A 27,471-nucleotide genomic window follows, 5' to 3' on the forward strand; every position below is an offset into this window, starting at 1 on the left:
ATAGAACACCTTTTTGTAGCACCATATTATGATGTACAAGTTTCATCATGTAAAATCGATTATTTGTACCATATTTAAAAACTCCAATATGCATCGCCAGTAACCGTCCCGATCTGGTATTTGATTGCCTTGCACAGTAACGCCGTCACTACTCCTTTTTTTCCAAGTATCAATCCATGAAAATCTTTGTACAAATAACTCGCTGATGACATATGCATCATTAAAAGGCCGATCTCGTGCGGATATCAGAAATCTTTCGCTCAATCTCGCGGACAGAGCGATCTAGTTCTCCAGCAATCATCTGCTTCTTGTCGTTCGGCAAAATGGCAAATCGTTCGCACAAGTCTCCATCAATCACGCCCTTGACCGGCGCATAGTAGCTACGGTACATGAGGTGATCTCGTCCAGCAAGAGGGGCGTCCTCTGTGCGGAGGTGCAGTTCCAGGCTTTGGAAAAAGTCGGCGTCTTCACGACTCACAAAGGGGATGAAGATACCGATAGTTCCCATAATACCGCTCCAAAGCAGGACATCTTGTCCTCCGACAACCAGACTGGTCTTGTTGATGCTGGTGAGAACGTCTTGGGTAAAGAAATGACACATCAGCTCAACACGATGCTGCGTGCCGTGCAGGTAGTCACGCGCATTGACAAGATGCAACCCAGCCTGGTCTTCATCCGCCTCTTCGCTGGCCTTGGCAGGGGTACGGACAATAAACATATTGCCAAATTTGTCACCGCCTGCAACTGATTCGTAATCCACCATGGTCGTGCATGTGGTCCAGCGAGCAATGTTGTCGTCGACAAACGGAATAAGCTTGTTTGAACCGGGTTTGTAAACGACGGCTGTTACACCTTGCTGGACATCACCCACCACAATGCGGTTTCCTTGGGTATTGAGCGACACAATTTGCTGAGGTACAACCTCAGCCTGAGCTTTGCGAAGCAGCTGGCGCATACCCAAATCGTACATGCGCAGTGTCTTGCCGATGCCCGCCAACAGCTTGCCCTGGAACGGCAACAAGGCCATTGCTGGCTCTTCTATCTTCGTCTTGTGAATGAACTCGAGTTCGCGGCCACCCTCTTGGAAGCGATAAATGTAGATGTAGGCCTCGGACGAACTTCGTGGGTTGACGATCATATCCTTTCCAGTGCCTACAACCAGAAAACTTTCATTGTCCTGGCTTGCGAAGCTCACAACAGCCGCACTGACAGCAGCCTCGTTGTTCTCAAAATCCACCCTTTGCAGCACGCTCGGCTCTTCGGACGCTGGATCGACTACACTGATGCAAGATGCCCAGCGACGGTTGCCCCTAGGGTGACCAAAGTCTTCAGGTGGTAGTACCTTGGCGTCGCCGTTGACCACAGCAGGGTCTGCCAACAGCTTGGCCTGCAGATCCGGGGGTAATGTGTGATTGTCTGCTTCTATCGTATAAAAGAGCGGTTCATCTGGGTGCTTGACAAACTTCTTTGGCGTATATGTAAGTGGGATCGAACTCTGAATTAGAGTCTCTCCCAGGCGATCTATTGAAAAAATTCTGTGAACTCGTCAGCACTGTCCACTCAAAAGGTCCATTGCAATTATAAGGGTAGTAAGTGTGCAGTTCAGTAGGAACAATTGGAAAAAATGCGTAACCTCATCGCCATTTGGCTAGGGTCCTTAGGTCTCATCATATATCACTGTGGAAAAAAGAATAGAAGACAAGGGGTGTTAAGCTTACCTCAAAGACTGCCCTTGAATGCCGACCACACCGTCTTCGCACTGTTCACTGCTGAAGTTCCAGCCCCATTCAAGGTCAACGTAGCTTAGGGGTGTGATCTCGAAACTGTTTGTTATGGGGTCAGCATATCCGAGCCAAGGACGGGAGCTAAGTCCCAGAACACAGGTACGGCCGCCGACAGTGACTTGGAATAGTCGGACGGGCTTGGGCCCCAAGAACTTTTGCCTTGTATCGGTCAATTCTCCTGTGATCTCATCTAGAACGGTGCGAAGATAGACGCCAGAATGAAGACCAATATGCAAGTAGAGTGTTGACCCGCCAGATGACGAGTCATCCATAGGAATGATGGCCAAAGATGTCGGTGCAGCAGTCAACGCTTGGACAGATTTATTCTCGAGAGTTGTCTCTGGGTCTAGACTCAAGATACGGACGGTAGCATCATCGCAGCCGACAGCGAGGAAAGAGCTGCGAACACGGCCTTCAGGGACTTCACCAAGGCTGAGGGCTGTGACGGTGCCGAACATTTCCTTTTTCTCGTCGTATTCTGCGAGAGACCCGTCCGAGTCCATTTCAAAGTAGACAATTTCGCCAGAGCTGAGGGCAATAGCCACTTGGTGTGCGTTTGTTGATGCTGCAACGATGGATCTGTGTTGAGGGGCTGACCACTCATTCACATTTCCGTTGCGAATGTGCCTGATGCCCCTGGGGTGTACCTGTATAAGACCGTCCGTTCCGAGAAGCTGGGCTGCAATGGTGGGTACACTGGTAAGGAAACCCGAGTCGCTCACTTCCTCGACTGTCTCGCCGATGCTGAGGACTAGGGTGCCGTTCGTAAAGGACAGAACAATGTATGCGTCGTACTGCTCATCGCTGTTCAGCTTGAGGGTCCAAACGGCGGAGGGAACACCAGGAAGCTCAGAGGCGACAATCTCGTTTACTTCCAAGCCATGCTTGAGAGTTCTAAATGTGCTTCGAGCGCCGTTACCGCAAATGGTATAAATCTGCGGAGCGTCCTCGCCTGTCAGATTGGCTACCTTGCAGTCTAGCAGAGGGTTCATGGCGGGAATACTGTCGACAAGAGCCAGATTCTCTGCTGGTCTGGGATAGAAGTAGACAGGTTCGTATGCAGCCAGTGGGTCGACGGGGAAGTCCTCGCTCGAAAACTCCAGCTCTTCATCGTCATCACCCAGCTTTTCGAATTGGTAGAAAGCGTAGTTACCAAACTGGCTGGCAACGTAGAGGAAGCCGCTCTTCAGGATGCATAGACTCGTGGCTACTGGCACCGTGTCGAAGTACTTGATCTTCATCCGCTGCACCTCACCGGTTGGCGTTCCCTCTTCGTCCTCGACCATGTCGATTGTGACCTTGAATAGGTCGCCATCGTCGGTCTGCAGTAAGAAAAAGAAAGCACCAGCACTTCCTTTCAGCTTATGCATGACGCCAGCCACAATATTGCGTTTCCGGGAAGGGTCTTCAGTGGCACCTCGCCGGCGAGGGATCGGCACGCGCAGAGCGTCTTGGTTTGAATGGCGGTATGTGATATTCTCTTCACCGCAGACCAGAACACCACTGGGGCCGTCATTGCCTCCCGGAACCTGAAAGAGGACAGAAGCAGTGGGATCAACAGGGTCGGACCACTTTCGCACAACGTGGTTGAGTCCAAGGTCTAGTTCGTAATATACTAGCTGGGTCTCGACCTCAGACAGAGCTTCTCCCGTGCTATCTTGGTCTACTTCGGTGTACTCAATCTCCAAGGCGGCAAAGACAGGGTTGGCGTAGCCAACATCAAGAGCGATCATGCCGATGACCAGCACGCCAGGTTTGTGTGCCTCAAGCGGGGACGAGATTGTGAGTTCTGCTTGCGAGTTGCGGTTGAGAACATATACGAGCTTGTTCTTCTCGACAGCAGATATCAGGCAAGCTCTTCCCTTGGGATCGCATGCCAGGTACTCGCCGGGCACAACTCTGCGAATCCCCGTTTTACCAAACGTCTCAAGATGCAGGCGACTGAAACGATTCGGACCGGGAAGATACTCCATAATCGCGATGCGACCGGAGTCGGTGGCGAGGATGATGTAGTCTATGCCGCGTTAGCTTATTGTGTTTGGGCGAGACGCGACGGTGGCTCTCGGCTACTGACCTTTATTGCTTCCAGCTAGTCGAAAAACTGCAATTGAGCGCAGAATTCCAAAGATATCGTGGGAAAGCAAAGGAATGACCTTGCCTTGCGCTGGATCAGGACGCAGAAGAGTCAGCTGGGAGCCGGAGCCAGTGATGATGAGCTGCTCTTTTGTGCCAGCAAACTGCCCCAGAACTGCTTGGACGATGTTTGTTGGCGGCTGAATCGTCAGCGAGTAGAGGAACATGTTCGATGTAGTCGCCATGTTCCTTTCCGGGCGCAGATGAGCCTGCGCGGCTTAGAGCTGTGGTTGGAGAGTGGGCGTCGGCCGCAAAGATTCTACATTCGTAGCTCGAGGGGTGCTCCAGAACAGCTTCTGCAAGATTTAAAATGTTTGGGTTGGAAATGGCGATGGTGGAGGAAAGTTAATGCGGCTGGGTGGGTGGGTCGCGCTGTGGTGCCTGGGCTACCATTGCCAGCACTCACCCCAGTTGCCGACCGGAAAATATTTGCCGACAATCTCAAGCGAAATAATTATTGTAAATTGCTAAATACATAGAAAGGACTTCAAATGAATTTCTATACTTATTTCATAATTGTAATAGACATGCAAGTAGACCCGCGGCCAACACCTCCTTCACATGCTCTGCATCGAACGCCAAAGTGGGCCGAAACCTCCTTCCTCTAATAATATGCGTAAAAAACATCCGACAAGTCAGTTGCTCAAACTCAATCGCATCAAGACCCGACCAGTCTTGCGACAATCCAGCAGCAATGGAGCCGTCTCTTCGCCGCGCGGCACAGAGCCTTTGCGGCCAATGCTCTACGGCTCTTCGTGGGCGTCTAGCTCAACGAGGTGCCGCCAGGCAGCTTGCAGCCATGTCGAGCCTCTCCAAGACTGCGGCTACGACTTCCTCGAACAAACAGGCAGTGAAGGCGGCAACTGCTGCGACACCGGCGGCGAGAGAATACTCCTCTCAGTCTGCGCCATCTTTTAGCTTCAGCAATTCCGACAAGCCTCCTGTGCCCACTTCTGTCAAGATCTCGCAGGATGACCTCTTCCACTCCTTTACCGACTCACCCGTGCCCGAATTCCGACGCCGCGCCGCATTCATGCGTCAGCATGCCTGCTGCCCTCACCCGGACCACCAGCCGACCAAGATGTCGACACTTCCCGAGGGCGAGCAACCCGCAACAGGTGAAATGCCCCCCGCAAAGGTTGATTTCGAATGCCCCGACTGCGGCGTTCCCGTATATTGCAGCAAGGAGCACTGGATGGATCATTACGAAGAGCACCTGAAAGTTTGCGACACCCTGCGTCAAATCAACGAAGATGATCATGATCTGCGCTCCGGAAGAGTCTTTCATGAGGCCAATCTGCCTGATCTCCAGCTTGATGATGCCGCTGTGAACATGAACAACTGGGACACTTTCATGTACACTCGCGAGTTCAACGCTGTTGATTCTGACCGATCCATGCGCCAGATCACTCGTCTTTTGACATATCCCATTACAGTTGCCAGCGTTCTTCATGAGCTTAGCCCCTACAATCTCCAAAGCGGAGGTCGTCTCACCACCGAAGGCCTCAAGAGTTTTAGTGGTAAGTAACATGCATTGCTGGTCTGCAACTTTTCAAAGTAGTGGCTGACATTAGCAGCTTTGAGATATAACCTCCACCCCGGCCGCTCCGGACGCGGTGCTACGATTCAAACACTTCGTCCCGAACCCCCGCCTGTTCGAGTCTTTGTTCTAGGAGCTCGTGCTGAGTCGTCCCTACCGCGGTCTACCTGGGTGCAACTGGCGCATCTATTCCCCGAGTCTAGGCTGCATCTCATCATGGTTGGCCCCGAGAGCATGGCTAACCGTGATGATGAGTTTCCTCTTCCCGAACGCACGCCGTCGAACCCATTCGGCGCGATTGTCGAGGATAGAGTTTGGTACAAGATGAAGATTAGCACTATCGTGGACTACTACCACACCATCCACAAGACCGGCCACTTTGCGCCTTATGACCCGTACTTCGACTGCTTCGTCCTCTTCCACCCCGGCCTTGGCCATCCCGCCAGCAGTCACGAGTGGGAGGAGACTCTGCCTCTGCTTTTGGAGACCAAGGTGCCTATCATCAGCACTGGCTACACACAGCAGGATTTGGACCGCGATGTCGAATGGGTCCGAAACAAGTCGCGTGGCGAGTTTGATATTCTGCTTGAGCCTGGGGAGAACAACTTCAGAAGTCTCCGGTGGGACCTCAACGACGCCGACCCTCAGGATATTACCTGTGGCAACTGGGGCGTGTGGGCGTTCCGCGGCAAGAGGTATGTTTTTTTTTTCGTTCCTGAAAGCAAAGCGTCTACTAACATGATTTTCTAGATATGAAACCACAACCAAGGACGATTGAGCTGAACGGGGCAGCGTAGTATGTGACCACACGGTCACGCGCACATTCTCATGTAATCTAGAAAGTAACATGTAAACTGTATGTACAACAAGTAGCAAAATAGACCAAGCTCCAAATTTCGATTGCTCGCACGTTAGAATCGTCAAAATTGGACTTTCTCAAATAGCCGCCTCCACGTAAAGACCCTTGTGGGGAGCGTCTCTTCGACCGCCGTAGCGGCTTTGGCGGGACCATCCGCTGCAATCCACTGTAGCTCACCGGACATCAACTTCATCAACACAACATGCGAGTCTCGCTACAAGACGACTTGCAAAAGGCAGCCAGAGATTGATCGGCGAGCTGCGCATTGATGTGCGACTCGGTTTATTGCAATAGCGCGACTTTGCGATGAGTAGTGCCTTCGTGGCAGCGCCTCCGACGAGGCTGGCCGCCCCGCGCACTCGGCCATCAGCAGCGCAGCAGCAACGCGATGCCGCAGCCTCTGGCGACGTGCGACGCCCCGAGAGAGCGCCATCTACGGATCCGTTATCAGACAAGGCAACACTGATGCTTATACGCCGCGTTCTCTGCCCCCAGAAAATCGGCGACAAAGGCCGCGACGAGGTTCCCCCGATCGAGGAGCTACTTCCCTCCCTGACGAGCCGAAACGACGTCGATCTGCAGCTGTATGCATTCCTGGCTATAATAATACGCGAGTCTGTGCAAGATTGGTACAACAAGATCACGCCCGACGAGACATTCGTTGCCGAGGTCCTGCAGGTCATTGCTCACTGCAGTAGGGCGCTTGAGCAGCGCTTCAGGACACTGGATGTGGAGAGCTTGGTGCTGGATGAGATACCAGATCTGCTGGACAGACATATAACAGGTAGGCAACACGATCCTGGTGCAGGGGAATACGTCACTCAATGCTAATCATCAACAGCATATAGAACGAGCCATGGCCCAATGTCGCAGGAGCCGGTGACGGTTAATCCGCGAGAGGTGTACCATGCACTGTGTCCGCTACCCCAGCTCTCTCCTTTGCCTAGAGCTGTTGATGAGAACTCTGTGCAGGAGCAAACGGAAAATGAAGCAGCCTATCGCCAGCTCCTGGTGCAAGCCGTTCTTGCTATCCTGCTGCCGACGGAAGACTTGGAGAATCCATGTCTGACCGCCATTGTTGGACAAATCTTCTCGGAGCTCATCGTCGGCAATATTATTGCAGGCAAGGCATCGCAGCCCTGGCTCCTTTATGAGAGCGTTTGCATCGCGGGCAGGGTTCTCGGCGAGAAGAAGACACGGGCTACGCAGAGAATGGTCTCTGGCCGGCACGCACCCCCGGCGAAGGCCAGAGGCAAGACGGAGCGCATAAAGTGGTCAGCGCAAGCCGTATTCTTGACTATGATCCACTTTGCGGTGATGATATTCTCCTCTGCCCGGTTATTGATAATCACGCTCGTGGCGTCGTCCTCACTGCCTCTCCGGCAAACAGCGGTGGGCGACATGGGCGCGAGTAGCAAGTCACGCGACGACGATGATCATGACAAGCCTGTCAAGGTCCCTGTTCTCAGCTTCAAAATATGGCAGTGCGTAGGGAACCTTGTTCAGCTGGATTCTCGAATGCCGTGGCTTTCAGGAACCCTCTCGTGGGTGCAGTATCAAGCAGTCTATGGGCCAGGAAGACTGGTCAGCCTAGACAGCCCACTTGACCGGTAAGTCCCTGCTTTCTTTTTCCCTTTCGCCATGAATATTGCCCTCTCATTCGCCTACACCCTCTTCCTATATGACAAACCCATACCATATTCGTGTATATCGCGCATTCCGCCGGCGTCACGAGGTCTCGGCGCTGGAGCAAAGATGCATCAGCAAGCATTCGCATCGGCCCGCCTGATCAAGGGCCGACCCGAAGCTGGCCAACCCCAACGCAGCCTGGTGCCGCGACACCTTTGACTTTGCCCATCGGCGGCAACAGTAAAAAGGAAAGAAAAGGTGATTATTCTCGACACCACGGTGTGGCAGTATAATTAGGCAACAAAGTTTGGGGGTGCTTTCTTGATGGAGCCCGCAATTTGTTGTTCGTTCGCCTAGCTTCGGACGCCGCTGGCCAATGGTGGCGCAAAAGTCGCCTTCGGTCCTGCGATTGATTGATCGAGTGACCCAGCCCAACGAAGCCATCCAACCATGCATCGGACTCGACCGTTTTACGCGCCGAGATTGACAGGGGGCCTGCGCCGCCCACGCAACGTGCCTGGAACTTTTGAATCCTTGGCCCAGACCCTTCCTCCTCTGGCTGGATATTGTGCAGCAACCAGACTATTATAGCGTCGTCGTTGTCTGTTCGCATCAGGCTGCATGGCCCCTTTCCGTGGGCCATGTCACGGACGACGCTGCCAGAGCTAGCAGAGCTGATCCCAAGGGTGTGCGGGAACGATAATGCCCAGCATGCAAATGCTACGTTCTTGGGGCGCTACTGTACGACTGTGACCAAGGAGCCTCTGTGCATCACCAAGTGGCATGGCTGCACCTGGCGGCCTGCAGTCCGCGCCTGTACGACCTCGCAGCTGCATGGTGAGATGGGAAGTCTACTATGCGCGCGCGTGTTTGGGCCAGGCTCTCGTCTCGTCTCTCCATGGCTATGCGAACGCATGTCAAGGCCGCATGGCCCGTGTCATGGAAATGCAAGCCACAATTGCAAGCCTTTTTGAGGGAGCACAGCATATTCGTCATTTCCTCGCCGAAAATTATTATTCGATGTTGCCCACATATAGCCACACCTCTCAATCCACAAGACAAACACCAAGTCTCCAGTCACATTACGCCGTCCACACACACACACCACACTCTCTACCTAACCCCCACATACCCTTGCAATGACATAAAACGACCAAGGACCGGAGAATTCTTCACGAAGACCCCTCACTAACACGAGAGGCTTTCCTCTTTGGAACTAGGCTGCTGTCCCACTACATTCAGCGACTGTTCTCGGCGTCACACCTGCCCGGCGTGCTGCGCACCCTCCGGGGCGTGCTCTTCCCCAACAACGCACCTGGCAAGTCGACCCTCGCGCCCCCGTCCTCGCACGACGAGTTTTTGGCGCTGCGCAAGAAGGCGGCCGGGGCCCTGCTGGGCCTGCTGCCCACGGGCGTGGCCAAGGTCTACCTGGGCGGCGGCGCACCATCGGACACGGCTGCTGATGCGCAGAGCGGCGGCGGCGGTGCCATGGTTGATGGCATGGAGGACTTGCTCATGGTGCTGAACGACGAGTACTGCAACAAGCATCTCATGTACGGTGTTCTGGAGCTGGTGCTGGTTCGTCTGATGCCGGAGCTTAGTGAGAAAGGCGTAGGCGAGCTATGGGAAGAGAGGCTGGGTTAAAACTTGCTTTTCTAGTTTCTTGCTTGTCTTGTTTCCATGTTTAGAGAGCATAGTATAATGATACCCACATACACATATACACGACGAAGCACCATGACTGAAGAATTGTAGTAAATTTTTGTTTCAGAGTATCGAGCCAGCTCGGTGTCATTGTTTACCAAGGAAATAACTGGCTAAATTAAGCCACCCAATATAAATGAAAAGGAGCGATAGAGATATATGCTCACCAATGACCCTAGAAACATCCCTTGCCCATGGTCCTTCGCTGCACTGTCACAAACACAATCTGGTCCAAATGTCCCAACACCAGCATAAAACACAAAAAAACACAAGGAGCAAGAATGCCCAAGTAAATATGGATATAGAACAATCCCAGTCCTTGGCCTGCTTTTACGCAAAGCTGCCCCTGGAAATTCGTTGCCGAACGGTCTGTTGCCAGACGTGTGAAGAGTCGCCTCCCAATCTTTCATCCTCTTGAATATCTTTTTTGCCCCTCCAGCACCATCAACTGCCAAAAAGACAAAGAAACAAAGCCACCCTTTTGCTGCTGGTTTCCATATACTCCCGCCGATACGCGAAGATGAAGCAGTCTCGTGCAGCGATCCCTACTATCAAGCAAGGTAGGGGGGGAGGGCTGTTTGAGGGGTGTCAATCCCTTTGAACGCCGACTGAAACAGTAAAATGAAACAGGTTTGAAAAAGTCAAACACAAAATGAAAAACCACAAACCAGTATGCCTCCATGCCTTGTCCATTGACTAGTCATCACCTCCACCAGCAGCAATCAGTTCCCCGTCTCCTTCCGCAATTCTCGCCAGGCCTCTCGCTTCATGGTAAGGAAAATGATTCGTGTGTATGTCTAGTTTCATGGTGAGCTTCATGATGGTCGAATATTCATGCTCAAATTGGCCGCAATGGCCCAGGTTCTGGAGATAATTCAACAGAGTAGCAGCTGCGCGCTGCGCATCTTCTGGGCTTGGCGTAGTCGGTGAAACCCTGACACCTGTATTCAGTTTCTTCCCACAAAGGCGCATGCTGGGAATGGAGGCCATGGTATCGGCAACAGGAGACTCTTGCTTGCACGCGGGCGGAGCATTGCGGGGCGTCACCAAGGTAGAGTCGGTGGCTTCGCTATGCATTTGGCTGGCATATTCCACTTCCATCGAATGAAAGGAGCCGTTCCGCTTCTGTTCAGCTTCAAACTCTGGGTCCAAGGGGAATCCCGAAGAATGTCCATCAGGCGAATAGCCAAACGGCCCAACGGGGCTAATGAGTTCCGAGGAAAATGACGTCGCGTTGTTCGTCAGTGAGGTTTCTGACTGAGATGCAAACTGGCGATATGTGAAGTCGTGCTTTCCACGGGACTGTAGATCATCGTCGCTAGGGCTCACAGACAATGGCGAAGTCTGTGCCGATGGCGACGTCGGCGAGATATCCGGGAACCTGGCAGAGAATGATAATTTCTCAGGAATGCTTGGCTCAGAAGCACGTCTCAGAGCCCCTCCTGTAGTATCGATCGAATATCTAAGCTTGAACTTGTTCAGCCAAGACGGTGTCAATTTGGCGAGGATCGCCTGGTGGTTGGGGCTGCCGCGAGCGTATTGGCGCGCTCTATCCATGATCTCGGTGTCGCTCATCGGAAGTCCGTGCTCTCTTTGTTTCCGAATATAGTTCCCGAGCGTGCGTTCAAAATCAGGGTTCTTCCCGTTTGTACGTTTGCCGTTGGAATCTTTTTCGACTTCGCCTTTGAGATACATCTCCTTGTTGCGCAAAACCTTGGACACAGTGCTTAAATACCGCAGGTTAGCTATTGAACAGAGACTGATTTCGCGTTGGTTTCATACCTTCTTTCCACCCTAAATATCTCTCCAATGTCCGCCTGCCTCATTTTCGGATTACTCTCATGATAGAGACACATGTCCCTCTTTTGTTCAAAAGTCAAAGTCTTCCTCGTTTTTTCAGGAGGCTTTGCGCCACACATAGCAGCCATCGGCGCTGGAGCTAGTGTATGAGACGAAACAGAGTAGCCAGTTGAAGGTGCATGCGCGGCCAGCTCACTGGGCCATGTTGCAGTTGTGGTTAACATAGGCAGGTGTTGATGCGTCATATGTCCTGCGTGCGTAATCTGTTGGTGAGATAATGGTGTGTGCATGCCTGAAAGTGGCTCTATGGGCATTCCATGCGGTATGTAATGCTGAAAATGCGCATACTCGTTCAAGGGACTATTTCCGTAAGGGCTTTGGCTGTAAGGGCTTGTGCTATGCCACGGCCCTTGTGTATAATGGTTGGGAGTGATCATGGCATCGTTGCCGGATGGTTCGTCCGTCTGGCTAGTCTCGGACTTCATATTTATGGCTCTCAAGCTTGTCGAGAGCTGGCAGTTGAAAGCAGCTGCCCCCCAATATTGTTAGCATTTTGAGAGCAGTAGATGGGGACACTCTCCATCAATATGGCCGAAGAGCACTATCAATAGCCTACTTACATCGTCAAACCTGCTATGTCAATATCGAAACGACATAGACGCAGAATTTTCTTGGAAGGAATGCCCGAAAGAGATATGAGGAAGAGCCTTCGACAGCCTGACAGGTCCACCAGCGAGGGAATCGAATTGCTGCAGCTGCGAAGGCTGCCCCTTCTATACTGGTGATATTTGCAGAAACTGGGTTGGGCTAAAGTGAAGAAGCGTAGGTTTAGGCTGGCGCTTTGACACTCTGGCTCTGAAACGGGGCCGCGAGGAAGTAAAGAGGATGATTGATGATTGACAAGGTAAGACGTCGAATGTCAGCCAAGAGTATTCCCCTCACTGCGCTGGATAGTGCTATGGGGATCTTGCGTTCTGTATTGACTGAAAAAAACCCCCGGAAAAAGCAGATGTGTCTGAGTGTAGAGGGTTTCCTTCCTTGTCGAAGTATCATGAAATGCGCAAAGGGGAAGTCTTGGAAGTCGAAACAGTATAGCGATAAGATACTGACCCAAAGATCCAGAGTTGCTTATTGTGCACACCAGACAAACCAGACAGCAACAATTCCGGAAAAATGAAAGGACGAAATATGACGACCAGGCGTACAGGAATACTTGTAGGAATGGAGCGGGCGCGTGTTGGTAGAGCAGACAGCTACCTCATGTACCTGTGCAAGGGCCCTGGCCCAAGCCATATGCCTCAACCCTTCCAGGGTGCACACGATGAAAGATGCAGGGGTGCGGCCTGGAAGAAGCTCAATGAGCACCATTGACAGCCCAGACAGGAAATGGTGTGGGAGGCGGAGGGGAGAATGAGAGATGGGGGTGATGGGGGTGTGAGGAGGCCGGATGCTGCACCACACCCCATTTCCAGTATACCGACTGAGAGGGTTTTAGCTCGGCAGCGGGCTAAATAATAGCGCGCACTACATACATACATCGGCCGGCAAGATAACTAACCTAACGAATTGTAGGTCATTTTTTATTCGTGTGGTCATGAATCTATAGGCCAGCCGGAGTGAGTAGTCGAAGTCGGCCCCCAACCATACAAAGTACTCCGCAACTATCCGCCTCTCAATGCACTATTCATTGGCAGGAGGCGCTCGAGCCAGAGAGATCACGGTTTTTCAAAGATCTCGATAGATGTTTGGGTATGCCTGGCACTGGTATCAGATGAGGCCGATGCAGTAAAGACAAGGGGCGCTGCGATGCTGACTCGTGGTGATGTTGTTCTGGCTGACCGGACGAAGAAGGGCAGATGATGATAGCTCCCTATCGGTCTAGCAGGTCAGGTGCGCCGCAGGTACAGACGAATGGGCCAAGGCCCTCAGCTTTTCGAAATCTGGATACACATGTGTCTCTGTGGTGTGTGTCATTTGCGTAGCTCTAGCAAACGTTAGCAAAGCGGTGGCCGTTGCTATTGGAAGAAGGAGATGCCACAATGCGACGCCCCCCACTGGCAGCCATACATTACCAGGCGGTGCCAGGTAACAGTCTGGCAACACACCAATCCGCTGTAGAGTTGAAGAATAGCCGGCTAGCCTACTTTCATGATGTTGCAGCTGTTAGCTTGGTGTGTGTGGGTGTACCAGGGTTGGCTACCTTGTCCGCGCTACAGACGGTCCACACACTCTTGTCTAGACCCTGGCTCACACGGCTCAACTGCTCACTGCTTAACAAAGTGCGTCGTTACTGGCGAGAGCATGTTTGTTCTCAGCCTGCAAAGCAGCAACATCTTTATCCTGTCCAGATGGCGGAGATGCCGGGTGGCATGACAGCATCGGGTTTCTACCACACAATTCAGAGACGCAACAAATGGCTGCTGTTGCAGCGTGAATCTGTTCAGTACTTGCGTAATCTGTACTGAATTGTGGAAGTGAACATGGTGAATGCTTGCTCTGTCCGCTTGCTATTGAACCTATTGTAGACCGAAGTCGGAGAAGACATAGTGGATTCTCGCTGTCCATGATTGCTCGGTTTTGTTGGCTCGATGAGAGGAGAGAGCAAAGTTTTTGCTCCTGGTAAGCCTCTGGCTGGTGGTCCGACTTCCGCGACCTTTATTAGCTGCCTACCCTGGTCCTCTGGCGAGCTAGCTGCGCTTTGCAATGCATGTCGGCGGACAAGGCTGTGAGGGGGAAAAGCAAAGGAGGCACCCGGCCAGATCGATGCCGCGCCTGCAGTAGCTTGCTTGGTCGGGGCGCCAGACAGCCATCAATTATACCCAGGGGAGACGATATTACAGAGCTTCGGCGGCGTCACGAGTGTCGCAAGCTACTTACGATACATGGCAGGCACTTCATCAGCGTTCAGGCCATTTCATGAGCGAGTTGGGTACCAGGCTGGCATGCCAGGGTATTAGTGGTAATGTTCGTGGCAGTGGAAGAGGCGGCAGATAAGGCGCGCATCCTTCGCGTCCCTCCCTGCTGATACGAGGTGCAAAGTACTTGAAAAAAAATCCAACAATTCTTGCTGCGTTTTCTTTCATAGAGGACATTTAACCTCTTTTTACTCGACTGCCCGAGGGCATACCAGACACTGCTCTACCTCAATCGTGGCAAGTTTTGGCCACGGTACGGCAGTTGTTCTGATGGATGCTCAATGAAATGAGCTTTGGGTCAGAGTTTCGGCTGTGAGGCTAGGGGGTGGGTAGGATTTTTTTCGTCTAGCGACAGTAACCATGTTCACAGACACAAGAACTTTGCAGACTGTAATAAGCTGAATGCTGGGCAAGTCCAAGGACAATGCTTAGATCTCATCGAAAAGGTGGGCTACCAGGACAAGATGGTGGAGGTGCGCCCCAAACGTGCTCTCTGCTGTACTCCGTAGTGGTAGGTAGTGTTGGCATGCAGGGTTGTACTGGTGGGCACGTAGGGCAAGCATGATGTACTTGTGTACCTTGCTTATCCTTGTGGACATGTGTAATTAATTACTCCAGGACTGCCCCATGGGCATGGGCTGTCCCCGTGCGCGGTCGCCTTAGCCTGGGAGCTAGATACGAGCGGCGTCCCACAAGGACCACACTCTGGCCGGGTATCTTCCCGTTGGCCATTGCCCTCCACCATCAACCGGTGCGTCATGGCGGGAGGGTCTTGATGCGCGGCTGCAATAACCGTTTTGGGGCTAATAAGCCAAGCAAAGAGGAAAGCCGTGTCAGAGTTGCCACACTGTGTGCCAGTACAGAGAGGCAGTGGCACGGAAATTGCAGTCTGTTGCCTCATTTTTGTTTTCTTTCCTTTTGTCGAGTAGTCGCCCCCCTCATGCTCATTGTCGTCTGCGGCGCTGCGGGGGGCATTCCAGTTTCGGGAACGCGCCGGGCGTCGAGAGTCGAGACATGTTTGGCCATGCAGAACAGCGAGGATGGGATGCGTGATAGGCGAGTCTGGAGAGCGGGACGGCTCGCAGCATCGACGGGTTTGGGCGAGATGTAGGTTCGGCTAGAGCCGCCAAGTCTTCTCAAATTCATTGTCGCTGCACGACGAGACGATGGTGGTGTAGCCACGATTGGCTGCAAGAGCAGCTGGTGGCTGAAGCAAGTCAACAGATGGGGCAAGGATTGGTAAAGCTGCGGGAGGGCGACTGTAACACACCTGATGGCCGATGGGGGGGGTTGGGGCGATGAGGGGCTGCAAATGCGATGGATGGCCAAATGACTTGCGCGGTGTGTCTAGCAGAAGGGAAGAGGGTGGATGGTGTCATAGAGGATTATCATAATAGGACGGGGAAGAAAGAGTGAGAGCCGCTGAGGCGTCGAGGCGTAGAGGCGTTGAGAGTACAAGCAAGGGCTAGCAGCTGGCAGCTGGCAGCGGGCGTTTGCATATCCGTTAGTAGTGCCGTTAGTACCTTACCTTACTGGTAGGTAGGTATTAGGTCGGGCTGGCAGCTGCCACCCTCGCTCGCTGCCAAGTGCCGTCTGCACAGCCTGTGACTCTGCATTAACAGCGTCTACCTTGGTCTGGTGCATCGCAGGGCTAGTAATGCTAAGACAAGATACTGCAGCAGCGCAAGCGGGCGCATAATGCCCAAGCCGTGGCGGGAAGCATTGGATTGCCATTGACACCTTCCAAGTTCCTACCTACTTACCTACTGGTAGCTCAATATTAATAAGGTACGGACGGATACACACAGGCTCGATACAGGCTAACCATCTGCCTATGTCAAGCCGCACACCCACTTGTGGCCCGTCCCGCTCATCCTCTTTTCCCTCTCCTCGACCGCTTTGCCCAGTCAGTATGCTGGACAACCCAATGATCTTTCAATAGCCAGCCACAGTGCCCGACAAGCACGACCGGCGCTCTTGTTACCAGTATCAGTACGCCTCCCCAGCGCAAACAACTTACCAGTAGTATTGTTCCCGGCTCGAACACAGCCGTTTGCCAAACCTTGTCTGTCTTCTCCGCCGTCGTGCAGCAGACTGTGGGCGGTCCAGAGTCGAGCCGAGCAACCCTGTCGCCAGTCAACCCAGTTTGCCTGTGCCTGTGCCTGTCAAGCTCAGCCCAACCAACCCTAGCGCGCTCGACGTCGAGCCACGGCCTCTTTTCTTACTCCAAGCTGGCCAGGGGTTTCGCCGCCGGCAAGAAAAAGGCTCGCACTTCCTGCTCGGCGTCAGACTGGATTGGCGCTGCGCACTTAACTGCCCGATCATGCAAGCCCTCGTCAATGGAGTCGTCATCCAACAAAAAAAAAAACTTGCGTCTTTTCCCCAAGCAGCAGTCTGTCAAACAGTCTGAGCCATCGTCCGTGCTCGCAAACTGCATTCCGAAATTTGACATCGAATCTCAAGCCTTGCGCCCCGTGCTCAATGTCTCGGCTACAGCCTACAGTCCGAACTGCATGCCACTCAAGCCGCGGCCCTCAACCCGATGCACCTCAGAATGGGAGAAATTGGAAAAGCCGGCAAAAGAGATGAAGGAAACACGCCATGCGCAAACCATTGAGACCATCACACACTGCTACAGAAAAACCATCGCTGCGACTCTACTTGTGCGTCCCCAACGGTGTCAAGGACAAGGCCTGACCTGACGCCTCTTGTCATCTTGGCCTCACCCCCCTCTATGAGCTGTCAACAAAGCCACCCCAGAGAGCTCTCAGCACAGACTGCCGCACCGCCTAAAGCCTCGTGTAACCCACGAAATAACTTGTAGGTATGCCTGCTCATTTATTACTCGGAGAGGTCGGAGCTGACTTCCCCCGCCCTGCGAAGCAATGCGACTCCAATAATGGAATCCACCTATTGGCAGTTGGCTTTCATCCCACCAGTGCCACCAGCGCCAGTGCTGTGAGACACTCTTCGGACCCCGGTTAGTTAACTAACAAGTCTTGCATTGATACTCAGTACTTTCTTCCGAACCCCCCAACTTCCCCCCATGTCGGCGGCACTTTCTGCAAATGAGCGGAAGCCTTCCGGCCAAAACTACGCCCGTCTACCAGTGCTCTCTGGATCAAACTCCAGCGATATCGCCCGCAAACTCGAATCTTTGTGGTTGGGTTGCTGGCCAACTAATCGCACGGAGTAGCAGGTCTCCAGCTCTTCCTCGAATGACGCCCAGGCCCCCCACGATAAGCGCCCACCTCAAGCCAAGGCAGCCTCTCTCAGCCATCTCGCCGCTCCCCTGTAATTGCACTACACCCTCTCTGGCTTTAGTGCCTCATTGTGCATCCTCGAGCATCCACACTCATCTCCCATTCAGTGTCGGCATCCAACAAGCATGGTTTTGTCCGTAGCTGGGCAGCTTTTCCCCGACGGCCTTGCTCAAGTTTATTAGCTCGCAAGGCTGGCCGTAGATCCAGAGGCCCAAGCTTGCAGCAATGCGCAGCAGCCTTCCATGTCGCTTAGTCGTGGTCTTATAAGCCATAAGCGACAATTTACAGCACTTAACCATGGTCCTCACTGACGGGTTGTGATTTTCGTCAATGACTGCCGAAAACGCAAGAAACGACTTTTAGTAAGAGTCTCGCGAGCCAAGGAGGTTTAATTCCCACCGCCGGTCTTTTCAGGCTTGGGTAAAACAGGGTTTTGCTCACGCAGCTGTACTTGACCTGAAATCTCATGTATCCGTGTTGATGGCATAGATTCACGAGGCGGATATTGAATTCACGAGGCGGACATCGAATTCACGAGGCGGTTTCCATAATCAGGCACTGCGCCAGCCATACCTATTGCTGGACACACACGCGTGTCAGGATAAATAATAGAAGCGATAGCATGTAAAGTGAACGGCCGTGACGGCTTACATACTGATACAGGACTAACATACGAAAATCGCTACCGACAGGGAACTAGTGGCTTACTCTGTTTCCCGTCAGTGACAGTTTGTGGTCTTAACTACACATTTAGGAACCATCACGGCCGAGATGGTGATATTTCTGCGCATTACATGCGTAAGGCAAGGCATACAGTTGGTTCGCAAAGCCAGCCGCTCATCAGTAAAGAAGTATATGTCGTATTACGTTGCTAAGCTAGGTGACAACGCTGAGAAAATTGAGAAATATGGTCTCGGATTGTAGTCCGTGTAGTTCCAAGGTTGTGTGGGCTTGGCTTTTCGTTGTCGATACCCCTTCTCGCTAAACTCAGTCGCCTTGGTCCATCCGAGATTATGGTGAAGTTGTGCAACACCACTCAAAGCACGACTGTTGTAAATTTAATCTAGCTGTCCTATCAGTACCAGCGGAGGGAATTGGAGCACTATTCTTTCCGAGCTGAGTTTGACGCCCCGTCGCTACCAAAGTTCGAAATTGTAAATGATGTGTGAGCGCCCTAGTCAAAAGCCAAGCGAGGATGGCTTGAAATCAGATACAGCTTCCATGCCAATTTACAAAGGCGCTGATGATGAAGAACTGCTTGATTAGGGCCAGCCGCAGAGAAGCCAGCGCGGGGCGAAGCAGCGGGAGAGTAGCTCTCGACGCTGAGGGGAGTTGACAGCAGCCATGTCAACGACGTAGAACCATTTGACTCGACCGATACGTGGAGACCACGACTGACCGAGACTCCGATGAGAGTCGCTGCCAATATTCGGAATCGAGAATCATTTACTGAGGACGCTCAGGCGACAGACTCCGCGAATGGGCAAGGCAGAGCCCTGTTCATACCATCCGCTGCGTTCTCGGCGCTACAACCTTATGCACCGTATGATTATGCCACCAAGAAGACGTTTGCCGTCAGTCTGCGGCTTTTCACAATATTTCCGGGTATCAAAACCACCACAGAGGAGCCACTGTGCGGCAGCGGAGAGCGGCGTACTTGGACGGGCAAAGAAAGGAGCCTTGCGTTCGCCATCTACGCTTATCACGACGTCGATAAAACGTGACAGTGCAGAGAAACGCGCCGCAGGTCGCCACGATCTCGTCTCTTCGAGGACGTTGATATAGCTTGGTCAAGACCACACGTTTTCGAACACCATTCGGCAATGTCATCAGTTTGAACCGCGTAAACCCACGTGGAGTACGACCCTCTTTTGCAAAAGAGCAGCAAGCTACAGTTTCAGTACACCTACAACAACACCATGTTCCTTCCCAAAAGGCCTCCTCTACCCGGGCGGCGACCCCCCATCTGCCGCCGGCAGGCTACCCAGCTGCGCGTGAAGCAACGTGACACTCGTCAGCCCGCACGGCCCGGTTCGGTAGGCGGCCAGCATAAACGTATCTTACCAAGTTCATTGGCCCCAGCGGGAGGCGTCCCCCAGACAATAGCTGACACGGGCAGGGCTCCAAAGCACATGGGAGGAGCATGGACGGCAGCGGAGGAAGGAAGTGTTCCGGACACATTAAGCGACTGTAAGTCCGTGCTCAAGCGGTCGTTTGCATTACGCTGGTTTGCATGGGCTGCTGCTCGGCAGTTACATATATGCTGGTTCACGTCAGTACAGTTCAAGTTCTCTTTCTTTTGGGGAATATCGGTTTTTTTTTTTGCCGTAGCCTTCATATTGCACAAACAGCCCTCTAAATAAATTTGATTTGCAATATGTACTTCAAACCCAACTTTGTATGTGCCAGCTGAGCGGCAAACTTGATGCAGGTCTCGTTTCCCATCGCAGACATACATCCCTGCTTCAAATCATGTAAACACCCCGTCATTTCCTTCAAGCCAAAGAGAATAAAAGTGTAAAAATAAACGTTTTGCGCCCCATGTTCATGTCTCGGCTCGCAACCGAACACTGTTTCTGCGAGATTTCCTTTCTTTTTTGTTTGTGTCTCGCCTGCCGGGGGGCTCGGAAGTCGTGGCCCCCCCTGCTGGGAAACTCGGCCGATGATGCACCATCAAGCCCGACAATCCTTATCTTGCACATCAACAATCTCTCCCGACCTGCGCCCTGCGCCCGCCCAGGAATCCCCCGAATGTCATCTGCTAGCCGGAGAGTGGACCCCAGCCGAGCACCCATGTTCGCCTTAATCGATGGCTCGGGTGGCAAGGAAACAGATTGGTGTTGCGCAAGGGTCTGATTACGCGATAGCAAGAACGGTAACGCAGTGGCAGTTGTTCGCCCGACGTGGCTTCCCAGGTGGAGTTGAAGCCCTTTGGGCCGCAGCGCCTCCATCTCCCCCAGCCCGCTATATCCTTGATCGGGTCAATCATCGCTTGACAATAGTCACTAGAAAGATATTGATCAGCCATGGACTACTTGGAGCCCATCTTCACAGGCCCGCGCTCCGGTGCGCAGAGGCCGGCGTTGGAACATCGCTCTACTTACCGACATCCTCATCTTCCAGCTCATGGCCGAGCCCAACTCTCTGAGGCTGGTGCTTGACGGACTTGCCGTAGACAATAGCCGTTTTGAAGACCTCAGTGATACTTCTGTGGATGGCGTTACACTAAATTCACCCCATATGATTAGCAAACCCGCATCCGTTTTTCTTTGCATGATTATCTGCTTACAAAGTCTTCCACAGTCGATTTATTGGCCCTCAGCACAACAGGGGCACTGTAATCTGGCTGCTTGCCCTTGGGCTTAGTGTAGACACGCTTGAGATTCAGCTTCTCCCACATGGACTCCATGAGCTCGTCAATGTTCCAGCCGTGCTCGGAGCTGATGGGGACTGAGTTGGGAATTCGGTACAGCAGATCCAGCTCTTCGATACTGATGGCGTCGATCTTGTTCAGGCAGTACACGACCGGAATATAACTGAGGACGAGAAATTAGCATCACGATTTGTATATTGTATTTCCACGGGTAACGAAGTTACACTTACCTTCTGGAGCGAGCTTCCAGAATATCAATCAGGTCATCAACCGTGGCATCGCAGCGGATGGTAATGTCGGCCGAGTTGATTTTGTATTCACTCATGACGGCCTTGATTTCGTCGTGACTAATGTGCGACAGAGGCACTGTGCTCGTAACGTTGAGACCACCCTTGTCCTTCTTCTTGAAGGTAATGTTTGGCGGCGACTTGTTGATGCGGATGCCGAAACCTTCCAATTCGGCCTCGATAACACGTTTGTCAGTCAGCGGCTTGTTGACGTCCAGAACGATGAAGATCAAATGGCAGGTCTTGGCGACGGCAATGACCTGACGACCTCTACCACGACCGTCCTTGGCACCTTCAATAATACCGGGTAAATCGATAATCTGTAGAGGGGCACCTGCTATATGTTAGCAGCCCGTACTCTCCTACTCAAAGGAGGATGTAAAATACCATTGTACGTGACCTGGCCCGGCACGGAGGTAAGGGTTGTGAATTCGTATGCGGCAGCCTCAGAGTGCTGACCAGTCAGACGACTCATCAACGTACTCTTTCCGACAGAGGGAAATCCAATGAAGCCAATACTCGCAACACCAGTTCTGGCGACGTCGAAGCCGGCGCCGCCACCGCCGCCACCTCCCGTGGGGGTAAGCAGCTCGCGCTTGAGCTTGGCCAATTTGGCCTTTAGTTGACCCAAATGGTAGGAGGTCGCCTTGTTCTTCTGGGTCTTGGCCATCTATGTCGCGGATAAAAAAGGCCTTGTCAGCATCATTCTCCTCGAGTTTGGTCGTAAGTGGTAGGAATTCGACGATCTGGGGGAAGCGTGCCGACTATGGCGAGTGCTGTCGTCTATTAATTGTGCTGGGTGAGTTTCAAACATACTTCGGCCTCGACCTCTTTAATCTACATCGCACGCTCGTTAGTAAAGGGATCATTCTGTACCGATGGTCTTGGCAAGCCCTACCTTGTCCACCGTCGTCGACATGATGGGCAACTTCTCGCAGCTTGCGGAGGAGTTGAATAAGCAGATCGGCTAGTTTCTTGGCAGTGATAAAGTATTCTCTGAGAGAGAATTCGTAGTTTCGCGTCCGGTAGGCTCTGCCACGAGAGAACGTGTCGCAATGACGGGTATGATTTTCAAGTCTTCGAGACTGTCGTCCTTCAAGATTCTTTGGTGGGCTTGGTGGGGTAAATTTTTTTGGTGCGGCGGCCAATGATGTCAGGCGAGGGCCGATTCACTTGCCAGCTTAGTCAGGATTTCTCAGGCATCACTGGTCAGATGCAAGTCATTTTTGACGGAGGTTTTGTTGTTATTTCGTTGCATTATATACAGATTACTGGTAGTGAAAAACCATCGGACAAGAAGGCCTGTTGTACCTGAAGTTCCTTCAACCAATCCGACAGTCCGTTTCATCGTACAAAAAAACATCATATAAGCATGGACACATCAGACATCAAATTGACAAAGTAGCAAGCAAGCAAGCACATGAATCAAAACGTCAAAATCAAGACAAAATTCTTGCGTAATAAAATTTCAATGGTAAGAAAACTGTTGCCCGGCGTGGGCGGTGCGTTACAACATTAGAGCTCATATCAGAGCTCCTCTTCGTCAAATATACCAATCACCCCTCTAATCTAGGGGATAACACCCAAAAGGCGTGCCTGTCACGCAACAGCAGTCAGAAACCAAGAATCGCCTGTACGCGAAAGCTATGAACAAGAAGATGTGTAAGGAAAGGAGTGAAAGAGGTATAAGGCAGAGAAAGGATAACGCAGTGGTGTCATTATGCAGTGTTGTGAGCGGATGCTGAAGAGAAATGCTCCCTTGCGGATTGTGTTTGATGTCAGTGCAAGTCATATGAATGTCCAACAACATCACTTCATAGCTGTCAGTGAGAACCGCCATTAACAGCGACACTGGGAGCCTCGATGTGGTTGTGCCCATGACCGTTAGTACCATTGAGGAGCTTAGACTCAATCGCGGAGGCGTGCACGCCGTTTGGCAACGATGGGCTGGCTTGGCCCCTAACGAGGTGCTCCAGACCTTGCTCGAGGCACAATTTCTCGTATTCTGGGTCGTCTGGGAATACTTGAACTAGGCCGCGGCGTGGTACTCGCTTTTCTGGAAACGGTGTGCTGCTGATCAAATGTTTCGTCGGGGTATCTTCACGCACAAAGTTGCCACCGAGATAGTATTTATGCCGCGGCGCAAAGCCATGGAAACGGTCCACTCCGGGATCTTGCTTCCATTTCTGGGGCGCCTTCCACCCCACAACCTGAGCCTCGCTCTCGAGAAGCTCACGATACTCGACGGCGAGCATAACGTTGCGAAGATGGGGCATATTGGAGACAGTGTAAAGCAGCTCAGACAACTTGACGAAGAACATTTGTGTGGCGGCGAACCGCTCCCATGCAGCTTGCTTCAGTTTTTGCTTGGTCTGAAAGCTCATGGAAGCGGGGTCTTCGCCATTATAGTAATCTGGCAGCTGTTGGCCAATGTCCCAATATTTTTCGGATAATAACGAGTAGAGCTCCCACTCGGTCCGCCAAAGAGTAATCTTCGCCAGATGGGAGACAGGGGCGCGCTCCCACGCTGTATAGCGAGACAGATCAAGATCCTTTTCGCCAAGAAGCAAGGCAACGTGTGTGTTGAGTACCCATTGTTCGCGACCTTCAGGGGTGCCGGTGACTGCGGGTCGAATAGTGTCGTAGCGGACACCAGACATAAAACGAAACTTCTCCGCCACGCTGGATTGTTTTGGATTGGAGCATGTCTGGAGCCAACGCATCAAGGGCGGGAGCTTGTCCAACCGAGCGCGTTCCTCTTCTTCGCGCATCTTTCTGGCTTCTGCTTCACGGGCAGCACGTTTGCGTTCGACTTCTTCGCGGTGACGGCGCTCACGCTCCTTGCGCTCCTCTTCTTCTTCTTGTCTTTTCGCCTCTGCGGCCTCACGTTCCAGCTGCTCGCGATGCAGACGTTCCTCTTCTTCGCGCTGTTTTCTCTCTTCCTCTTCCTTTTTCTTCTTCTGTTCTTCTTCTCGTAATCGTGTAGCTTCAGCTTCGCGGCGCAGGCGCTCCTCTTCTTTGGCTTTCTCTTCCTCTTCACGGCGTCGAGCTGCTTCCTCCTCACGGCGTCGAGCTTCTTCCTCCTCGACTCTCTTCTTCTCTTTCTTGGCAGCCTCCTCTTCCTCTTTCTTCCTGGCTACTTCGGCCTCGTCGATCTTTTCAGCACTCGGTTCCTTGATAGGTGCCTCCGTCATAGCAATGTCAACATCCTCAGACTTGATTTTCACTTTGTCAGATGACGCAGAGCGGTTGGAATCCCGCCGTTTCGATTCTTTTGGCTTTTTGTCGTTGACAGAGTCCTCGTCGCTCCTACCCTTGGAGTTCGTCTTCTTCGTCTTGTCTTCTAGGGCGGAGCGCTTGCTCTTCTTCTCTGGCGCGTCATTTTCCAGGCGCCGACGCTTCACAGAATTTTCAGTTTCATCCTTGTCAGCGTCGGCCGAATGATCAGGTGTTGTGCTCTTGCGATGCCTCTTAGATGTCGACTCGTTTTCCCGAGGGGGTTCACGCTTTAGCGCCTTCGTTCTGTCATGATACTTCTCTGAAAGTTTTTGCTTTTCTGCGGTTTCATCATTGCGGGAGGTTTTCGGACTTGTTGGCTCTTTGCCAGATGAGACTCGACTCTTCTTGTCTCTCTCGCCGCGAAGTTCACCTTTGGAGACAAGCTTGCGGCGCGGCTTGGCGGATTCGCCATCAGATGACACGGCCGCGGCGTCTGACTCTGCGCGTTTTGTCTTGGGAGGCTTGGACTGGACGCTCGGTGAAGCTTCACGATCGGAACTTGGCACAACTGGGAGCTTCTCTTCTTTGCGAGGCCGACCAGGACCGCGCTTAGGGGTTTCCTCGTCGCCGTGGGTCGAGAAGGACTCGGATCGTCTCTTGGTGTCCAGTTTGGAACCAGATTTGCGTTCGCGCTTAGCGTCTGCGCGTGCTTCGTCTCTCTTAGTACGCTTCTCCTCGCGTTCGCGCTCCTTTCGACCTGGAGATTTCGTGGAAGCGCCGTCTTTGTGCGCGCGCTTATATTCGTCGTATGCAGCCCGTAATATGTTCTCCTCTTCCTTCCAATTTGGGCCCTGGCGATGATACGCAATTTCGTAGTAGGTTTCGCCCTTGAACCTTCTTGTCGGATCGAAGCCCTGTTGCTCCAGTAATAACTGAACCACCTTGAGGTTTTCCTGGCCAATTGCCGCTAGTATAGGGGTTGCGAATCCAGCTGGAAGACTCGCCACAGGGCCGGGGTCGGCGTTAGCACCTCCCAGGCCTAGTAACAACTGGAGGACAAGATCATGGCCGCCGCGGGCAGCAGCGACCATGGACTCGGGGTCATCGAGTCCCTCCTTTACTTGCAAGATGCGGGCAACGGTCTCCTCGTCCCCACGACCGGCAGCTTGTCGAAGCGTTTTGTCGTCTAGCGGCATGTAAAGCAGATCATTTCGAGTTTTTGTGGCTCGTCCTGTTGTGCTGCGTCTCGCGCTTGGTGCAGCCGGTGATCGCCGTGGACTATCCGGCGCATGAGAGTCGCGCGCATCAAGATCATGGTGAGAGTGGCGTTCTTCCGAGGTTCGCATCCTGTCACCAGCCTTCTTCCTTGCAGAAATCAGCAGTGACCGAATCTCCTCGGCATGATCGGTTTCTTCCGTTACTCGGTCGATGGGTTCCTCTCCATTCACGTTGGCTTTTCGGGGGTTGACGCCAGCATCCAACAGGAGCTTCACAACTTCCAAATGACCATTGTCCACGGCATCGAGTAATGGTGTGTCTTTGTCATAGTTTACACAATCCATGTTACATCCTGCTTCGATCAAGAGTTTGACAATGTCTTCACAACCGTTAATTGCAGCAATCTGGAGAGGGGTGTTGCCTGCGTAGTCGGCCACGTTCAAGTCTTCCGGTCGCTCCTGTAGACGTTGCTTGACACCATCGTATTCACCCCTAGCGCAAGCGCGAGCGAGCAGCGTCTGGCCGTGCGCATCCAAATGCTTCTTGTGGGGTCCAACTTTGGCAGGAGACATGTGAGATTCTGAATTGGAGGGGGTGACAAGGCTCCGCAGCTTGGTGCTGCGGGGGTGAGGACTTCCACTGGCGGAGGAATCATCGGAGTGGTACTCCGTAGATTGTAGCGGGGGTGGCAATCGCTTCTTCTTCTGGCTGAGGCCGTTTGACGTGGGTAGTTGGGTGGAGGTGCTTCGGCGGTGATGTCGGGGAGGGGGCGAGCGTGACTGTGTTCTCGCATCACGTTGAGATCGTGAAGAGACTCGAGCGTCTCGGGAATTGCGGCCTGCGTCGACGCTGACTGAGGTGGTGCGCTGGCGCCTAGCCTTGCGCCCATCAGCCTCGTCGTCAGATTCGACTTTGGGAGCCTTGCGTTTTTGTGAGACCAATCTGTCGCCAGATCTAGCCTTGTCTCTGAGGGTTGATTTTGTTGGCTTGTTGGTGTATTCGTCAGAGTCGGAATCGGAAACAGGAGCTGCGTCGGAACGCGACCGTTGGCGGCGGTGCTGCAAACGTCGGTGTGTTTGAGTTGGCGAGTTCGGTGCAGAGCTCAGTCCACTAGAGTTGCCGCCATCCTTACTGCGAGAATGGCTGTCTTTCTCGGCCAGCCTCGAGCCTGCAGAGCTAGAGAGGCGCTTCCTCCTAGGGGCGTCCACCGCACGAGCGCTGATAGCATCAGCGTCGGCCTTGAAGGCCTTGGCGCTGGTTTTCGGTTTGGATGCATCGCCGTCGCTCTCGCTCTTGTCTTCTTGCCTCACTTTGCGGACTTTCGATGGTGAGTGGCCGTCCTTGCCGGGAAGCACAATGGTCTCAGCGTCGGAGTCGCGGTCATCGGCGCCCTCGTCAGCTCGAGAAATCGACGCGGGAGCAACGCTAGATTTCGACTTGGCTTCTGCGAGAGTGTTGCCGGGTTTTGGATCTAGCGAGGATGCGTTTTTGGGGTCGACCTGGGAGCCCCGGCGCCGCTGAGGGGAAGGAGCCGAGGGCCTCGCTTGGTCGATCTCGGCGGCATTCTGCGCATCCATGTCATTTAATTATGTGAGAAACCGAAATGCACCAGCATCATGGGAGTGATAGGGAGGCGTAAGGCGGCGCTGCGATTGGAGTCGCTCTGAAGCCCGGAGTGGCAGAAACGAAGTCGAGTAAGGCCGGCCAGCCCCTAAATCACAGAGCCTCGCACTTTCGTAGGCGGTCG

At 52.9% G+C, this 27,471-nt stretch overlaps 8 protein-coding genes across 9 annotated transcripts; 3 read left to right on the forward strand and 5 right to left on the reverse strand.

The window, feature by feature from the left end:
- Positions 1 to 220: 220 nt before the first annotated feature.
- Positions 221 to 4,102, reverse strand: LMH87_003541 (uncharacterized protein; the record flags this gene model as incomplete). 2 transcript variants are annotated; one of them, XM_056194270.1, is made up of 3 exons in its annotated part: positions 221 to 1,535; positions 1,719 to 3,798; positions 3,859 to 4,102. In XM_056194270.1, the coding sequence occupies 3 exons, from the start codon at positions 4,100 to 4,102 to the stop codon at positions 221 to 223; spliced, it is 3,639 nt and encodes a 1,212-aa protein (XP_056048336.1). The 2 variants fall into 2 exon arrangements, with proteins under 2 accessions (XP_056048336.1, XP_056048337.1); XM_056194271.1 differs by lacking the exon at positions 221 to 1,535 and adding an exon at positions 1,635 to 1,656.
- A 509-nt stretch (positions 4,103 to 4,611) lies between these two features.
- LMH87_003542 (uncharacterized protein) lies at positions 4,612 to 6,235 on the forward strand (the record flags this gene model as incomplete). The annotated part of the gene is made up of 3 exons (XM_056194283.1): positions 4,612 to 5,437; positions 5,495 to 6,152; positions 6,208 to 6,235. 3 exons carry the CDS (start codon positions 4,612 to 4,614, stop codon positions 6,233 to 6,235), a joined length of 1,512 nt encoding a protein of 503 aa, XP_056048338.1.
- A 387-nt stretch (positions 6,236 to 6,622) lies between these two features.
- On the forward strand, positions 6,623 to 9,589 carry LMH87_003543 (uncharacterized protein; the record flags this gene model as incomplete). The annotated part of the gene is made up of 3 exons (XM_056194295.1): positions 6,623 to 7,100; positions 7,158 to 7,926; positions 9,166 to 9,589. The coding sequence occupies 3 exons, from the start codon at positions 6,623 to 6,625 to the stop codon at positions 9,587 to 9,589; spliced, it is 1,671 nt and encodes a 556-aa protein (XP_056048339.1).
- Positions 9,590 to 10,345: 756 nt separating this feature from the next.
- Positions 10,346 to 11,934, reverse strand: LMH87_003544 (uncharacterized protein; the record flags this gene model as incomplete). Its single annotated transcript, XM_056194307.1, has 3 exons — positions 10,346 to 11,375; positions 11,432 to 11,443; positions 11,798 to 11,934. 3 exons carry the CDS (start codon positions 11,932 to 11,934, stop codon positions 10,346 to 10,348), a joined length of 1,179 nt encoding a protein of 392 aa, XP_056048340.1.
- Positions 11,935 to 13,164: 1,230 nt separating this feature from the next.
- Positions 13,165 to 13,931, reverse strand: LMH87_003545 (uncharacterized protein; the record flags this gene model as incomplete). Its single annotated transcript, XM_056194318.1, has 7 exons — positions 13,165 to 13,204; positions 13,264 to 13,319; positions 13,398 to 13,433; positions 13,517 to 13,589; positions 13,650 to 13,659; positions 13,741 to 13,835; positions 13,897 to 13,931. 7 exons carry the CDS (start codon positions 13,929 to 13,931, stop codon positions 13,165 to 13,167), a joined length of 345 nt encoding a protein of 114 aa, XP_056048341.1.
- Positions 13,932 to 19,546: 5,615 nt separating this feature from the next.
- On the forward strand, positions 19,547 to 19,811 carry LMH87_003546 (uncharacterized protein; the record flags this gene model as incomplete). The annotated part of the gene is made up of 2 exons (XM_056194330.1): positions 19,547 to 19,682; positions 19,747 to 19,811. 2 exons carry the CDS (start codon positions 19,547 to 19,549, stop codon positions 19,809 to 19,811), a joined length of 201 nt encoding a protein of 66 aa, XP_056048342.1.
- An 801-nt stretch (positions 19,812 to 20,612) lies between these two features.
- LMH87_003547 (uncharacterized protein) lies at positions 20,613 to 22,206 on the reverse strand (the record flags this gene model as incomplete). The annotated part of the gene is made up of 7 exons (XM_056194341.1): positions 20,613 to 20,632; positions 20,732 to 20,852; positions 20,917 to 21,163; positions 21,231 to 21,621; positions 21,675 to 21,957; positions 22,104 to 22,124; positions 22,186 to 22,206. 7 exons carry the CDS (start codon positions 22,204 to 22,206, stop codon positions 20,613 to 20,615), a joined length of 1,104 nt encoding a protein of 367 aa, XP_056048343.1.
- Positions 22,207 to 23,110: 904 nt separating this feature from the next.
- On the reverse strand, positions 23,111 to 27,301 carry LMH87_003548 (uncharacterized protein; the record flags this gene model as incomplete). The annotated part of the gene is made up of 1 exon (XM_056194352.1): positions 23,111 to 27,301. One exon carries the CDS (start codon positions 27,299 to 27,301, stop codon positions 23,111 to 23,113), a length of 4,191 nt encoding a protein of 1,396 aa, XP_056048344.1.
- Between the last annotated feature and the right edge of the window lie 170 nt (positions 27,302 to 27,471).

This window comes from Akanthomyces muscarius, chromosome 2, assembly GCF_028009165.1.
Source record: "Akanthomyces muscarius strain Ve6 chromosome 2, whole genome shotgun sequence".
Lineage (NCBI taxonomy): Eukaryota > Fungi > Ascomycota > Sordariomycetes > Hypocreales > Cordycipitaceae > Akanthomyces > Akanthomyces muscarius.